The 17,550-nt window shown below is 41.4% G+C and overlaps 1 protein-coding gene across 5 annotated transcripts in view; it reads right to left on the bottom strand.

Annotated features, from left to right (window-relative positions):
- Nucleotides 1-17,550, bottom strand: part of LOC125761952 (ATP-binding cassette sub-family C member Sur) — a 48,824-nt gene that overhangs the window by 21,904 nt on the left and 9,370 nt on the right. For all 5 annotated transcript variants that reach the window (XM_049423570.1, XM_049423571.1, XM_049423569.1 and 2 more), the window contains 4 exons: nt 15,721-15,935; nt 8,377-8,607; nt 4,286-5,350; nt 68-205 (listed from right to left, as the gene is read on the bottom strand). In XM_049423570.1, the coding sequence (XP_049279527.1) occupies nt 68-205; nt 4,286-5,350; nt 8,377-8,607; nt 15,721-15,935 (1,649 nt within the window). The remainder of the gene's footprint in view (nt 1-67; nt 206-4,285; nt 5,351-8,376; nt 8,608-15,720; nt 15,936-17,550) is intronic.

Genomic DNA, 17,550 nt, shown 5'->3' with positions numbered 1-17,550 from the left:
CAAGATAATTAATTAATACCCTTCCCCTAAGCCACCCAGTGACTAAAACCACCCAACGAATACATACCGATGCTTTCTTGGAGTTGGCCGCCATCAGCTTACCGATCAGCAGTTGCAGCGGTGTCATCGTGACGATGCAAACGACCGATCCAATTACCGTACTAATCCCCAGCTGACGATAGAGCAGGTACATTACGACGGCGATCTGGAAATGTAATTATGGAAAGCAGAACAGTGGGAAGAAGCAAACAACAACAAAAAATCTCGTTCAAAACCAAAACTTGGTAATGGTGACACTGGGGAAAGTAACGCCCTGTAACGGGGTAATGAAAGTAAATAGGTAGAATAATTCATAGACCATAGTGCGGGAAGAAGAAAAAAAAGGAAATAACTAATACAACCGCAAACAACAACTCCCGAAAAGCTGATGGGAAGACTTTCTACCCGACACCAAGTGTTATCATGCCCGTGGGGTAATGAATTGAAAATTGTTTCCACTCATTAACGTCCGCCCGCGCCAAATGAATGCTGCTGCCCTTTGCTGGAAGAGGGGCTTTTCGGTGCACCGTGTCTGAGTTGATACAACTTAAGTAGCGCTTGCTCTCCTTCCACGATACTAGAGCAGACTTTGTTACTGCGCTATCATCACCATCATCAACAGTATCCTCATCATCATCATTATTATTTTCATTGTCACTGAGTAAGTGCTCTTAAAACTATATTGTGTAAAAGCGAAAAAACCGCTGCCAATTGCCATTCACGCGATACACATTATAGCCGCGATGCGCGCCCTGTGTTGTGACGAGAGAATTTTCTTGAAGCAGCGAAAAGAAAAAGGAAGAAAAATCCTTCAGGAACCAACTGAGCCGTGGTGAAATGAGGACGGCTTAGCAGTTACTCCCGGTGACCAAAACTTAAGGAAGAAATTAGTTGTCTAATGCAAGTAAGATGGTTTCGTTTTTCCACTTTCCACCTTTTACTTCGTAACAAAAAACCAACGGCCACTGGCAAATGGGGTGCCATAGCTGACGGAGGTTTTTGCAACAATGGAACAGTATGATGAAGAAGGCTTTAATGTCAGCGAGTAATTTGTAATTTCAAATTATCTCACTACCGCTGACCTACTTTACACCTTTTCTCTTTTGAGTTCGTGGCATCCAATTTCCACACGACCAGACAGGAAGAGAGCAGTGATGCAAGTAGCATTAACTCCGCCCGGGTGGTAAGAAACGTAAAGCTTCTAATTACTAAACTAAAGAACCGACAGCGAAATGTGTCATTCTAAAGCGATGTGCTTTGCGATATTGAATATTCATTTTTCACACCACACCGCTTTGCTCACTTTGTAGTCAGGTTTTGCTTTATGTTTTACTCAACATTCTTTCGCTGGTATGGAACATTTTATTACTCTTTAATTACGTTGAATTATCACATTATTTTTTATTACTTTTGCGAGCCTATCATAATGAATCCATTTGCTATTCAGAGAATTCTTTTTTACACATTTTAATAATTATGTCGTTACCTTTAATGTGTGAAAAATGAAACACAACACAACACAGTTGCAGATGGCGCACGTGTAACATTTCAACATTATTTACACAACAATCAAACGGTACACTTCAGGCTACACTACAAAACGATCGTCTCGGAAAAGATGGATGGAGAAAAGAAAGGGGGAAAAAACGATACGGTACCTGCACAAAATGGCCCCCTTTTGCCCGGGGTGGAATGTGAATGGTAGCATAAACGCTATTAGGGCCATAACTGCTGCCGGCCATCTAGCGGCAGTAAAACATTCATTGGAAAACTTCCTGCAAATCTTCCTTTTTGCAAAGTGGCAACGATCTTTCCTCAAACACACCCCCACCGATACATCCGAACGGCAAACGTTCCTGACACTTGTCGAAAAGGAAAAACTTTCCCTTCAATCCTAATTATGCTTCCGGGCAGGCCGCAATATCCTTTGCCAGCCGGTCCTTGTCGCTTCGTGCGCCATATACGGAGACAAATTAAAGCGAAACAGCCACCAGCTTTTGCCACTAAGAAGTTGAGATCGAGAAACGCATACCAGCAGCAAATTCTCGGCATGAATCGGTTACAGAATCGATGAACAAAGTATTTTCACATTATTAACCTGCTGGCCGTGTTGAAACACTTGTTTTACACTTTTCCAGGAAGCCCGCATTTGCGCATGGAAACGATACGGATGGAATGGTGATTGTTCATTTACTTTCATTTGTACAATGTTTCATCACAAAACAAAACAGAACTTGCGCATGAAGGTGAAAAACAATCCAACATTGTTAAGCTTTTCTTTTACCCTTTTTCTTTTCGACTTTTTCTTATTAAGTAAGTAATTACAATTTAAATAATCTAGTCAAAGTGTTTCTTGGGTAGTCTGCGGTACAAAGAAATTCACACCTTGTGATAGGTACATTATACATCTTGGCCAAATGGGATACACGCACACATTTACATAGAATAAAGCAGAAGATAAACATTACCCTTATCCAGCGGACGTGGTTTGTGTGATCCTGAAAGTATTGCTTATTTTAAAGGAAAGAACAATCATATAATCCATTGATATTGTTTTAACTAGGATTATTGGTTATTACAATTTTATTCAAAACTAATGACTCCAAACCTAGTGAAGAAATTTTCTGTAACATATGATCTTGTTCAATCGTCTCCAAAGTTTGTCATAAACTGTTATTAAATAAAAAATAAAATGTCTGATTGAGCGACTTTTAAACATCCTGTTGAATCCTGCGTTAAATTGCATTACACCATGCTGACCTACTAACCAATAAACATATTTTCAACTAAATTCTTCAAAAGAAGCTACTGATCCATATTAACGATGTCAATTAGAAGTGTCTGCCTTCACAAAGAATCTCTCCCTCGAACAATTACCTGTCTGCTCCGTTATTGTTTCCAATTAAGCCAATTATACCGTCTGCTCAATTCAACCGTGCAAAGTTTTATGTTTTTCAACCAATTCGTTGTTTATTGCGGGGGAAAAATTACCATCAAAACAAAAACAAAAAAAGCTAACCGTTCACGGGAACATTCATATTGCGTATTATCGAAGTGGACAAAGCGTTCAACACAAAATCAGAACACCTGAACCGATGAAAAAAAAACGATTTTTTCACTGTTCAATCCAACACAAATAAAAAAATAAACACCACCTCTTTTTTTAACACACTCGTTCGGAATAATTGAATATAATCACTACCGGCGCCAGGTGAGACTCATCCTGGGTGAGTCGATTGTGGCCCCCGGCTTTGACGAAACGGTTTGTTATCATACCGGAGCCAGCCAACGGCCTCGTCTCGGTGACAACTGCAACACTGCACATTGATGGTGATTTTTAATGAAATTTTATGACAAATTTTTGGCTGGAAGCAAAAGTTTGCATCAGTCGGAATATGAAGCAAAACAAGAGAGAAGAAATAAAAACGTGGGAGAAAAACAATTTCTGTGTGAATGAAAATGGATGGAACAGGATGAGCACAAAAAACTTTAGTCAAACGAAAGTGAATTAGTGCGTAATGTTTATCGAAAACTGTTTCCACAGTGTCCACTCTCGTGGGATTTTTAATAGATAAGTAACTTCACGGTTTTATTGCTTGCACAGACTGTCACGTATGGTGATCGAAATGGCTTATAAGTACAATTTCTCGTCGTACTGCACGTTTGTGTTTGCCTTGTTAAATAGAGAGCACAACTTTTTTTTATTTTCTATTTACCGTGTTTAATGGTTTTTTTGTCTTCATTTTTTTGTTTAATTTTATACTTCAAAAATCTTTGTTCTCATCAAAACCTGAATTTACTTTCAATTTTATCTCATACGGAACAATATTTCTATTATCGAAATTCTTGAAAGGAGTGAATTTCCTAGAACAGTTCATTTCAGCGAAAGTTTGCCCTTTAACCATACGCACCACTTTATAAAAGCCCTTTTGCCCACAGATTGTGCCACAATAATATTACTGGCAACAGTGTAACAAAGGCTGACGGGGTTACGCTAGCTAAATAAACACCCTCATAAATGGAGGCTCCATTTGGGGTAGCCTTTGGTAACGTAGATAGAAACTGTTGCCATCGAAAAACTACTACTCCACCGCCCAGCTGAACAATCACCCTGACAGCTTTCGCCCAAAAAATACTTCGTTCAATGCCCAAAAATCTGCTACGCAAACGCAACAACGGCACAAATGTTTGCGCCAGCGAATGCCTGCGTTCCATTAAGCTGGCGACACTTGAAACATACACTCACCTTTAGCGGAATGGCCCACACATAGTGTACCATCTTCACGAACGACATCACGTTGAACGCATCGTCCGACATTAGGTTCGTGATGGTGCCAGCATCGTGTGCAACGTTCGGTACATTTCGTCTCCGTTCCGGTTCACCGTTCGTCACCGCTGATGGTGGCACATTTTGCGATGGTTCTTCCGCGGGTTGTGCATCACAAATCAGACGCTCCGCTGCCTTACCCTCCCAGGACGGTCCAGGTCGACCGGTGAACTGTGGTGCCCGTTTGGCATTCGTAGGCGTTGCATTTGGTGGCCGTCGTTCATCACTTCCCACACCATCGCACTGTGCACCGTTTACAACCGATGTTTTATGTTCGATCACTTCCGTGTCCAATTCGGTTGCATCTGCTGCTGTACGCCTGTTGACATTGTTCACAACCGGTGGTTGATCCGGCCGGTAACGTTCACCGTTGTCGATGCTGTTTCGTCGCGGTTTGCTTTGTTGCGGCCGATCCCCAGTACCATCCCCACCAGCCGGTGTTTCAGTGCGCGTGGGAAGTTTTTCCACCGCGTGAAAACAGCTCGAGCTGAGCAGCAACGTTTTCCGGTACACCAACCCTTGGAGAGCATTTTTGAGCCGTATGCCTTCCTCGTCCATCAGGTGAGTGCTCGCCTGGGAGAGTGTGCCCTGTGCGAGCGAAGCGACCAGCACCAGCACGCACACGATCCATCCATTAGCGAACAGCGATGCCCAGGTAAGTGCTAGCGTTTCGTATCCTTCGACCGGTTGTGACCCATTGCCGGCAACGTTTTCATCGCCACCGGCTGTCGCCGCAGGTGATTGATTTGATTTGCCAACGCCGGTGTACGGGTTTGGGCCGTCCCAGCTCGCTGTCTCATTGCTCGAAATTAAGGACGCGACGCTAGCAACCATCGACTGAGCTGCTATGTAATCGACAATATTGGAAATGCAAAGTGGTCCCACCAGGGCGCACAGATCGCCGGCCAGCTTAAGAAGCCCGCCCAGCAAAAACATGCGCCACCCGTTCCGTACGTAACAGCGCCAAAGTGATGCTCGTGTGCTCTTGAGATTTTCGGGGAAAACCGAGAAAGGATTGAAAGAAGGGTAGAGAAACGTTAAGAAAGATTAATTGCATTTTTGGGTTATTTTTGGGCGGCTAGAAATCCCATCTGTTTCAAAAGTTTACGGCGTTGTTGAACGTCTCAATCCGTTGATAAATGGAAACTACTTAATGGATACAATTAAAGTGTAGTGAAGATGTTGAAATGTTTTAACAGAACAAACAGAATAAACGTTAAATGCAAACATATTTAACATTAATTGGTTGACCATGCGCCTCCATTCCGCTCACAACTCGTGAAACACCAGGCGCCTCCATTATAATATGTTTAACTGCATAAAACACCAGGCGCCTCCATTACAATTTTTTCTTCTTATAATATTGCTGCCACCAATTCATTTACCACAATGTAAAATTCTGTCTCTGTTTTCTTGCCTTAACGACCCTTTAAGGTCATTTTTTACTAGATTTATTTTCATCACCTATCCGGATAATCGACGAAATCGACGGGACGGTCCGGATAGGATTTGATACTCGGTCCTGTCGTGTAGAATCGGCGCCGTCTAACACATATACCACCAGGCCACCCCTACTGAAGAAATTAAACTGATTTAAAAACACTACATCAAGGTCACCAACGTAAGGGAAAACACGAAGCACAAAACATCCTTTACCAAGAGGCTTTGCTGGTCAGCTTAAATATCTCGACCACACACCGTCATACAGACAAGTGATTTATGTCATAAGAAAGCGGTAAGATCATGTGATAGTGCAACCTAAATCAGTGCGGTTGAAGGATACAGAAAAAAAACACACAACCTCCAAACAAACCCTTCCCAAACGGCAATCTCTGTTCTACTCACACCCCGGCACCCGACATAACTGTGTTCCGGTTTCATAACCGATCCTCCCACCCCTTAAGGCCACGAAACCCTGACAAAAAGCCACCGAACAAATGCGAAAAAATAATTGGACCTCAAGGCGGATAAACGAAGTCGATTCCGGTGCCGGACCCCAAACAACCAACCAACCGCTAGATAAGAAAGGATCGAGCATACTGTCACACTGTGTAGTGTTCGCATGGTATGGTTGTGGTGATAAGCAAAAAAAAAAGAGCAAAGCTTTATTTGCATGACCGTGGAAAAGGCTTATCGTGCTACCCTCAGAGCACCCATTCAAGGAAAGGTGGGGATGAAAATTTGGTCTCGCTGAGATGTGGTTCGTATCCATTCATTATACTTTTTTTTTTGTCATTCAAACACAAAAAACCATTCGTCTGTCCGGCTTTCAACGGGCTCGAAAGACCCTGAAAATCCTTTCACTTTTTTAATTCTCTACCGCACGTTTTAGTTTAACCCCCGTATTGTTGACGGGAACTACAAATCCACCGGCACAGTTCCGTACAGCACAACCATTTCTAAAGGCGAACCGAGGGGAAAATCATGGAATTTTTGGCCCGACCGAAAATGGTGGTGAAGTGAATTAATTATCAGCTCGTGTAATCCTGTGCCTCATCTGTACCCGTTTTGCATAGGATAATTTTCATCCATTTCCGTCGAATGCCTGCCGGCCTTCCGCGGCGTGTTAAATGACTGCAGTGATGATGGAACATTAGCCACAACACCAGTAAAAGAGATCAGCTCGTAAAGCAAAACAGACACCCAAAAAAAACACTACTCACCCCAAACCTAATTCTTGCATTAAAATGCTTCATACGGTGAATTGTCAACACGGAATGAAAAGGGTCAAATCATGTTCAACATTCACGCACAATTAGCGTTAGACGCGCCCGTAACAGCACGGCCAAAAGCTTGTCCCGTGTCGATGAAAAGTGCGGATAGCTGTAGATGGACAATCAAAGTTCAAGTGGCAGCACCTAAACACATTTAAATGATATGCGTGTGCTTGAACTAGCATATCTAATGCAGCGTTAAATTAGATATATTTTATTCATTTCAGTGTAGTACACAAATTTTTTTTTAAAAGCTTTAGCACAATAAAATGCTAAATTTATTTCTCAATATTTTTAAACATTTTGAATTCATTTCAATCATTTACCAAAAAGTTTACAAAGAAACAAAATCCAGCAAAATTTGTACAGAATGTACACACAACTAAAACAACTAAAAAACTCAAGCTTAATTAACAAAAACATACCATTCTGCTCGCCAAAACGGTTCTATTTTGTTGCGACAAAGGTGAATAATAGCGACAAACTATCGACAATAACAACGACAACATTGGACAACAGCTTTTGCTACTTCCAGAGCACACCTTCACATACAAGAACCGGTGAAAGAATCTCCTAGCTAACTGGTGAAAAGCTCCCTCTTATGTTCGCCTCGTTGTAGCATAATTAATCTTGTCATTATTTCACACTTAAGCAGCATTTCCGTACGTTTCCCAAGCGCCATTTTGATGAAACACTCGGAGATGGCCGCTCTGTTCGAGCAGGCAGCAGAACGTAAACTTGTCGCCAAAGGGGCTACCTCGTACTATGAAGCTAAGACCACTCAAGTCTCAACTTGGCGAAAAGCAAAATTATCTGTTTTTCCTGTTCCCTACGTTTCTTTGGTGACATAAAAGTGGTGGCAAACTTTCTTAGTTCTACTTTCTAACAACTGCTAAAGAAGTTGCGGTGGTTAGTTTTGTGAGTGCGAAATCCTTTCCTCACACACACATTTGTGTAAATGTGTCCCGACACGCACAATACTTGATTTATGGTCAACACGTCACTCGACGAAATGCTTCCACGCGAAAACCGCGTTGCCTAACGTCCATCCTAAGACGCACACCCATCATCAAAGCTTTTAAGTAGCCGTCTCTCAGTGCCGTCAATAAAAGGGCCATTCCACAACCAGGAAAGCTTCGGTGTGCAACAGCAGTAAGGGGTGAAAGTAGGTTGCAGGAAAGAAAAGAACATTCAAAGGATGGAAAAAGGGAAAAAGAGGCAAAATTCCTTCTCAAAACTGAAAACTATCCGCCCCAAAAACGGCAGGAACCGCTTGAAGAATGAGGACAAACTTACCTTGTAGCTTTGATAAATGAACAGAAACTGATCGTAGTGATAGCGACTGGTGTCCTTCTCGTGCAGATTGCCCAGATCGTCCAGCTCTAGTGGTTCCCGGTAGCCACGCCACAGCAACGGTACGATCCAGTGGAAGGTGACTTTCGACAGGAACGGCGAGTGAGGCGTCTTGTAGCCGAGCTTTTTCTCACTCGACATTATCGATGAAACGTGCCGGCGTCCAGTATTTTGCTGGTGTGTTTGGTAATGCAAAAAAAGAGACAGAGAAAACATACCATTCCGATTATAAAAAAAGGATCAAAAATACTATACATGCAAGTTGAAGGAGTAACAAAAAAAAGGATGAACGAAAATAAAAATAAAATAAACAAGAAAAGGAGTAAGTTGCAAGGAAATTCCTTTTCATAACACCAAAACTAGAACCAGTACTCAGTTAACAAAAAGAAGGAAAAACAAGAAATCCATGGCCCAAAAGAAAAATGAGTCCAAAATGGTTTGCCATCGTTGAGAGGACGAAATAAAGTTATTAAAGTCGAAATCGATAGCATGATTAATAGGAACCCAACTATGGCTCCCTATCGATGGACGATCAATCGACGAATGGGAAAGCTTCTTGGCGGTTTTTTGGACCCTTTCCCGGACTGTCACAGATTCCTTGACAAGGTTGTTTTTACGCATATGATGTGATCAGCCCTCAACATAATTTATTTGACAGTTTTTGTTATTTATCTTAACAAAGCATAAAGCATAAAGCTTTAAAGCACTGATGTTATCTTAAAATCCTTTCCTTCTTCAACTATTAATCATTCTAGGAAGGCACCATTCGATGTGGGCTAGTTGACTTCAACGGTAAAAATTCATCATTTAAATCCTTTTGCTTTATGTATCCATTTTAACATGTATAGCTCATGGTAACGCCAAAAGCAAATCAAAACGTACGAAGCAACAAACATCCTTCTTGGCCGTCCCATTGTCGAAGGTTAGAAGAGCAACCATTTTATATTCTTTTGCTACCATCATAATCGAAAACGATTCCTTCGCTACTCTACACAGTTTGCCTCTGAAACTTGTGTGTGTGTGTTTTTTTTTTCGTTTTTCGCTTGATACTCGATCAAATCAGCATCGATAATTTATTCATGACGTTTCACCTCGTTAGCACCGGGGACCCGGCATGGCTTTGGACTGGGGTTGTTTCGCATGCGTGAACATTGAGCGTCGTCTGCCATACAATAAGGGGAAGCTCTGTTCCATTCTGCTGCGCTTCCAAGAAAATAGCAGATTTTCAATGATTAATAAATACGGCATTAATTTTTCCAGGACGTGAGTAAAATTGTACCGAGCTTTCGCGCTGTACCGCACCGGATACGATCCCGAAGGAGCCAAAGTGAACCGAAAGCTTTGGGATTGATTTTGCCAAATCAAGCAAAGTTAATGCGTTCTATATTTGCTTATCAGGAGAAAGAACTTTTTGTGTGAAAAAAAAAATACAAAATCTTCATTTATCTGGTTAACATAATCAAACATTCGTTAGGAAGGGGAACAACGATTTTCCATTTATATGTTTGCTTGCTTTTCGTAGTTTTGTAATATTTTAATGATACACAACAATTGTAGTTCGATTATCCGGGACCTGATAAACCGGGAAACGGATTATCGATGAGCTTAAAAATGACACAAAAACAACCGATTCTTTTTGTAATAAATGTAAGGTTGATACAAAATGGTTGTTCTTATTAAATGTGTGTAAAATGAAGCTTTCTCTAAAGAGTTAAATGTGAAAGGTTTGATATAAAGTTTTTAAAGATTATTTCACATATAAAAAAGAAAATTGTGATCAAAATTAATTTAAAAAAATGATTTTTTTGGCAATTCCTTTCGAAGAACTGTACCTGCTCTAACTGTATTAGGTTGTTTGGAATCATTCTAATGACCTTTCTACAGGGCACACCCTTCACTACATCGAGATCGTTGTGCGATTGGTTGGCGAAATCTTAATAAAGGTTTTCTTATCATCCTACAACATATAAGCGGTAAAGAGTACTTCCCATGATTTATCACTCAGCCGTAGATATAAACACTTCATTGAGTTTTGTTACATAAAAAAAGCAACTCAAAACAGCGATATAATAATTTACTCACCACATTTTAGGTAAATACCGAAAATAGCGCAACCAACCACAATAAAAAGCACAAACGGCACTTATTTCCACACTGTAAAATTTACATCATCAAACCAACCAAGCAAAATGGCTGCTACCGTGCGATGAGCTTATTTCTGTGACATCGTGTCACAAACGCGTAAATGCTAAAGGGGGGAAAAAATCTCATGACCGGAACCAGCTAACCAGATTATCGACAACATAAAACATACCCACCACCAGCCCTCACCTCGGTACCTCAATTACAACACTTACGGATGAAAAATTTCATCACGCATTGCCGAAACATTTGTCAACAGTTCAACCGGGGGTTTTTTTTTTGCTAGCGTTATTGGCGTACCAAACAAAAATGTTGAATTTTTATTTAACCTTTTCGCTTTCCTTTTATCTTTCTTTATCCTTGCATCGTTCCAACTCGCAACACCAAACTCGATAAAACAAGCATTGATTTATGCTGTTAATATTCCGATATTTCATCTAGCGTGACGGATTTTTTTCTTTTCTTTTTAGTGCGTGCGTACTTTGACTCAACCGCACCCAAAAAACTGATATCAAAATAAGCTCACGCATGTTCAGGTATCTCGTTGAAAGGATGTTTGCTTTTTCATACGCTTCGAAATTTGAAAAAAAAGACTCTATCTCTAGGAGGAATATCTGCGTAGCTTCCACCTGACTGTATTCGCTTAACCATCGATCAGAGGCATACAACCATTTGCATACCAACAAACACTCGCACTCATGATTGGATGGATGGTTCCATGACCGTGAAATTCAGTGCCAGTTTTGCGGCATTGTGGTTTGCTGGAATCGATTTTACAGCGCCGAAAGGGGCCGCAAGGTTTGTGCGTACGCATAAACGGAACTCGGTTTTCTCGTGACATTTGTTTATGTTTTACCACACGCCCTACGGTTGAGGTCCCGTTCCGTAGTGATGGGATGACGATGTACTGTTGTTACATCTGTCGGTTCGCAATATTCTTTGGCGTTTCGTTATTCGTGCGCAATTGCTGGTGGAAGGGTTTATCGATTCTAGGAAACCTTGTTTATGTATGCATATTTACCGTGGTCAGTTTTATAGCTGAAAGGTGCCATTCAATTATTATTATTACTACGAAAGAGCTAAAAAAACTACTGTTAAAGGGTTATCAATATGACACAATTCGTAAGAAGAAGAGAAAAAAAGTACTAAATTTCTACAGTAAACATAAACTTCACCCTTGATGGCTTGCAACACATCAGCATCTTTATTATTCACACACTAGCACACGAAAGTACAACCTTCAGCACGTGACACGAACCGAGCGCCATTCTATGACGCACACCGATAAGACGTGGAACTAACCAAGGGGTCAAAAGCAAACTTGCTAACGAACGTAAACTTTCCTTTTTCCACTTGACAAGCATGGAAAGTTCGCAGAAACTAACGAGAAGTGCTTGGTGAGCTTTTGCCCAGTTGTGGCCGGACGTTACTTGTTTCCATAAATAGGAGATGGAGTATTTCTTGAGTAATTTTTGGGATTTGAAACAAAGCGGGAAAGTTAAATGTTTATAAGACTTAAAGCAAGCATTGCTTGAAAAGTGTATCATTCAAGAAATTTTATCATTCTTTACGCTTAGTGTGTACGGAGGTGAAAGCGTACTAATAAACAACTGTACTGCGTATAGCATACTTTTAGGCGCTTAGTGTAATTGGTATCCTTTTTGGCTGGATTCTTCCATCCATGTACAAAAACATTACCATAAAGTAAATATTATCAATCACATTTTAGATGAGAAATCTTCTTACTTTCACTTTCGGAAAAAAGCTCTTTCTCATAAGCAAACAATTAAAGATAAACACATTAGAACATTTAGGTTTCTAATCCACAAGCGGCAACTCGTCTCACCTACAATAGTGTCCCTTTCCTTCTAAAACATTTCCACTTCCTCCCACATGGATCCTCTAATTCCCTATCCCCGTTCTTGCCCCCTAAAACCCGTCACGTAAGCAATCCGGTAATGCAGTTAATCCTTGCCGAAAATTACTACACCAACTAATTGTGCTCCATTATGTGAAACTATTGCCCCACGTCTCCCAAAAAAAACCCTTGGTGTGCTTGGTGCGGCAGGATGAAAGTTTTTGGCGAAAGCCAAACTCCTGTGACAGAGCAAAACTTTGGTCCCTCTCGCCGCTCCTGTGTCACCGTAGTTTTGCGGCAATCGGTTTTTGCGGCACCGGCGAATGGTACAACTTTTTATGTACGCCAATCTAATTATAATTATGAACTAAATTTCCCTACCTTCCCCCTTCCCACCACATGTGAAGCACGTAAAATCGGAGCGATGGCGTCCGGCACACAACGGGGGTCACATGAAATTTAAACTGGTCCCCTGGTGGAATCCCCGGTAGAACATTCAAGTTTGCTGTAATGTTACAGTTTTGCGGCAAAACGCTCAACAATCATCGCCTGTGTGTGTGTGGGGAGTGGTTGTATTTTGTTGGGGGGGTTTTTTTCCCCAAATCCCTTTCTACTCCAAAACTGTTAACTAGTTCTGTTGCAACATGTACGTGTGTTACCTCACCCACACACACACACTCTCTCTAAGCGATACTAAGCGCCTGACCTGTACCAGTTATTCTGCCACTATACAGACGAGGAACAAACAGAATCGAACACGGTAAGGTAGTTCGGATAAGGACAGGAGAGGAAACACAGAGAGCAGAAGGTGACACGGTAGGTCTTTATCGAGACTACAACCACCACAGGAGCTCGTGCCGGGAAATGTTGCAAACACTTGCACTCGTGGCAATGGAAATGTGCTGGATTGCATTCTGACGTCCCGGTGACCACATGCTGTCACACCGAATGTGCACAGATCAACAGTGTTCGCGTCAAATTTGTGCTCCCGCATGGGAAGCTTCCCACCAAGTATGCACTTTTATGTTTACTTTTGTGGATTTTTTGTTTGAATTTTTACGTCTCCACATTCAACGTGTCTGTTACTACCGAACAGCATGCAATCGAAACACACAGTCGGTGTTTCACAGTGCACCAAGAAAAAAAAGCATAAAAAAGCCCAGATCATGCCCCTTCGTGCTGCAGTACTATTGTGTACAGGCGAAACACCATACACATATAAACTGACGAGCATTTTGGCCGTGTCTAGACCACCGTGAGTGCTGTCAGAACGGTATAAATTCCACAAAATTTATGATATTTTCTATAGCCCCAAAAACTGTGCACTGTTCGACTATTTTTTTTTTTGTTTGCTGTCTATCCACTCACTCTCACGTACATTTCGCATATATATAAAATAAAAAAGTGCACAAAATAACATTCCACAAAGGGCCCCCCACCCCGGGGAACAAGCTGCACAAAAACAAATTATGCTAAATGTATGCTAATTGTCCTGCAGCACGTAGAAGGATAAAACGTATCAGTGAGTAAAATAGAGAGCATGCTACGGGGGTTTATTTTTTGTTTGTGAGAAGGTCTGTATACCATCCTACCAACAAAAAAAAACACACAAACACACTGTTGGATGGTTGGTGTTTCGTGACCCATACCACGATCACGTTGCACCGAATGAATTGGTTGTGTGGCTGGCACTAAGTATCGCCAACATAGGATCTGCTGGAGCCAAATTTAACGCATCACGTTTGCCACTAAATTAAATACCAACTACAATTGCACCTGTTAATTATTGCTATTAATTACAGACAAACACACATCCCCATGTAAGGGTGGAACAAAAAACAACCAAGCACATCATAATAAATTGATTGTTTGTTTTAGTTGTTTTAACAAATTTGTCAAACCTTTATCTCGTTTTTTTTCTTTCTAATCAATTGTAGTCTTTTAATCCCCATTTATGGCACGCAACAAACAAACAAAAATGGAAGGGTAATTTTGTGGTAAACTGTTGAGGATTGTCATTTCAGTCACACTCGACCACATACACACACACACATGGTAAGCCGATTATTCTTAACTTTTCAGTAAGCTGCTTAACACTTTGCACGCTTAGACGAGTTTAGGAAAAGTATTTAAATACGCTTGATCCATGGATAAATAACGTTCTTAAGCCGTCTAACTGTGCTGGTCAGTACGCGGGGTCTGATGGGATTATGATAATGAGAGTTATACAGCTAATTTGCTTTAAATAAGCAACGGAACAGTAACTTTCTCTCCTTTGAAATTAATTTTAAAATGCTAATACTACTGAAATATGATGATTGGTTTACAATTCTTGTGGCTAATGCAACGAATATTTTAAGAAGACCAATCGTTTGAAGAAAGATGGCGTCCTAAAATAGCAACAAAGAAATAAAGAAAGAAAAAAGCCATATAATGCGGATCGACGTATAGAAATAACAAACGATATGCCGCCAGGATCGGTAATAAAATAATGACCCTTAACGTTCAACTCTTAAAAATTTAGCGGAAACGGACCATAAAACCAAGACGCATCGCGATGCGATCGCCGGAGTCGATGAATAAATCAGTAAGAATAAGATCCGTAAGATCGCTATGATAAATCATCGAACCAGGAAATGCTCCGCTGGTAAACAAGGTCCAATGGCAGGACTTTAGACGTTGTTTAGATGATGTTTTAGGTTCAAAAGGAGAAACCCGTAAGAGAAAAATCGCGTGGTCCTAATATAGATGAAAATAGACAAGCCATAAAACTGCCTGCGATCAAGGGCCGTCTTCTACCATTCTTTTTTTTTTGTTGCCTTTCTGGCAATTTAATACGATTCAAAATGTGCAAAAGAGTTCCTGATCTAGTGCCACATATTCTAGTTCAATTTGAACAGAACCCAGAAATGGCTCTGATTCTACTAGTTGAACTCGAATCCCTTGTAAGTTATTTTTCTCTCTCCTTAATATCACTAATTCAACTAAATGAAGATCAAAGTCTTATAAAAAAACATTCAAATTTGAACCATTCATTAATCCTGCTTGGCACATTGTGACGAATGCATATTCGAAGACAAATTGTAAGCCTTCCCATTTTTTTAGCCTCATCCAGAAGAGATAGAATGAAAAAAAACTATCAACTCAAATACACCGCAAAACCCACAAACTTCGAACCACCATTTGAGCCGTAACGGTACACGCAAAACCAAAACCATCCCGGAACCTGGTGACAGATGGAAACCTTTGGTGAAATACAAAACAAAAATCATCCAACAAAACCTTACCTCGACGTACAGCGTGAATCCATCGACGGTGGTGAGTGTGGTTACGGCAAGCGCACCGGCCAGCGTGAGGAAAACTTCCGGCGTGCCAAGGATGCTGCTCCCCATCGGGAAACCGTCGCGGCTGGCAGTGTCCGTGACATCGTTGATATATTTAAATTTGCACCATCGCACTATCGACTGGGCGCCTTCGGCCGCTACCACGGCGTATAATAGTCCTGCAGGGATAATAAATAAAAAAGGCCAGCCGGCATGAGTGAGCGCGCTCGCACCGATGATGCTCCCGTGCGGTGCGAGTGTGTCAGTGTCCCTCAGTAGAGCCATCTGTCCTGTCCCGTTGGTTTATCCTTCGTTTCTAGTGTACCCATCTCATTATCTCTCTCTCTCTCTCTCTCTGTCTGTTTAATAAAGTCGTTTTTGTTCAACAAGAAAAAGAAGGAGAAGGGCTACAAAAAGCAAGCAAAAAGCATCAAGAATCGAACGCAGAAAGTGTTGAATCTAGCCACTAGAACACACAGACAATAGAGGCAGAGCGGGTGAGCAAGTGAATGTGTGTGTGTAAAAGGGATAGTGGCAAAAGAAAGGAAACGAGAGAAGAAGAAAAAACATCATAATACGAGCCCGAAAAAGGACACACGGCCATACAAGGAACAATATTTCGTCCTATTGGATAATGCGTAACTTGCTCACTCGCACCATAAATAGTAAACTGGGCTGGTTGGGATCGCGCACCGGGGCGTAATATCATGCGACATGACGCATCGTACCGACACCATTTGCTGTGAGAATGCTGACCCACAAAACGCGTACAAGCGAAGAAGAATAGCTCCTGGGGCGGGCAATCGCCCCAGCGGAAAGGGGGGAAGGGGGGCAACACATTGCAGGGCACCCTTTTTGGTGGTCCATAATTTATGGACATGCTTCAGATTGAAAATTTATTTGGCGATGTAAATAACTTATTACTGTAGTCAACCGTGCGGCCACTTGTGTGTCTGCCTTTTGCTGTACGTTTGCCATGGCTTTCCCTCCCCGCTTTTTGCATGCCACTTTTTCAGTACCATCCTTCCCGTTACGAGCGATGTCTTCTAGTGCTCCGGTGGGAGATATCGTGGTGTCACTTGTGGGATTTAACCGCACCCCAATAGCCCACTACGGCACCCGCCACTCGACGGGATTCGCACAATAAAGCTATCACAACCGTTGCCCCGATATGAGGGAATCCGAGTGCGAGGGTTGATCTTGTTTATAGTGAGCACCAATTTATGAGCTTTTCCTATTGTTTTCACACCGCTCGATATCGAGTGTTGGCCGTGCTGGACAAAGGTGCGTACAGACACAGAGGGAGCATAATCATGTTGGCTGGTGAGGAGATACGAACCGAAGGGAAGTTACCGGTACTAAAACACGAGTAAATTGGTTGAGCGAGGTCAGTAAAGGTACTATTGCAATCACGGGCTCATCGAGGAAAGGTGTAGGGATAGGGCTTTGACCCTACGTGCTGCTGATCTTCACAACCGATAGGAAAAATTGTACGTTTAAATATTATATGTATAGCAATATTAGTGCTTTTGGTGAGAAGTTGTCCAAAAACTGATTAAGTCAAAACAACTTTTTTTCTAAAAAAAGAACTATCCTCGGGATAACGGAACATGTAAAAAATAAACCAAAAATTGATCATATATTTATATAACAAAAAGAGGCTCCTAATAATCTAGAACCTTGCGTTGAAACATTAATTGATAAATACATGTTCAAAAAAGAAACAACTGTAGATATGCAAAGAATAAAGCAAAATAAGCAAACAAATGGAGACGCCTGGTACCTGACTGACTG

Source organism: Anopheles funestus, chromosome 2RL (genome assembly GCF_943734845.2).
Source record: "Anopheles funestus chromosome 2RL, idAnoFuneDA-416_04, whole genome shotgun sequence".
Taxonomy (NCBI): Eukaryota; Metazoa; Arthropoda; class Insecta; order Diptera; family Culicidae; genus Anopheles; species Anopheles funestus.
The sequence above is the reverse complement of the archived record's forward strand: the minus strand, read 5'-3'. Positions and strand labels throughout refer to the sequence as shown.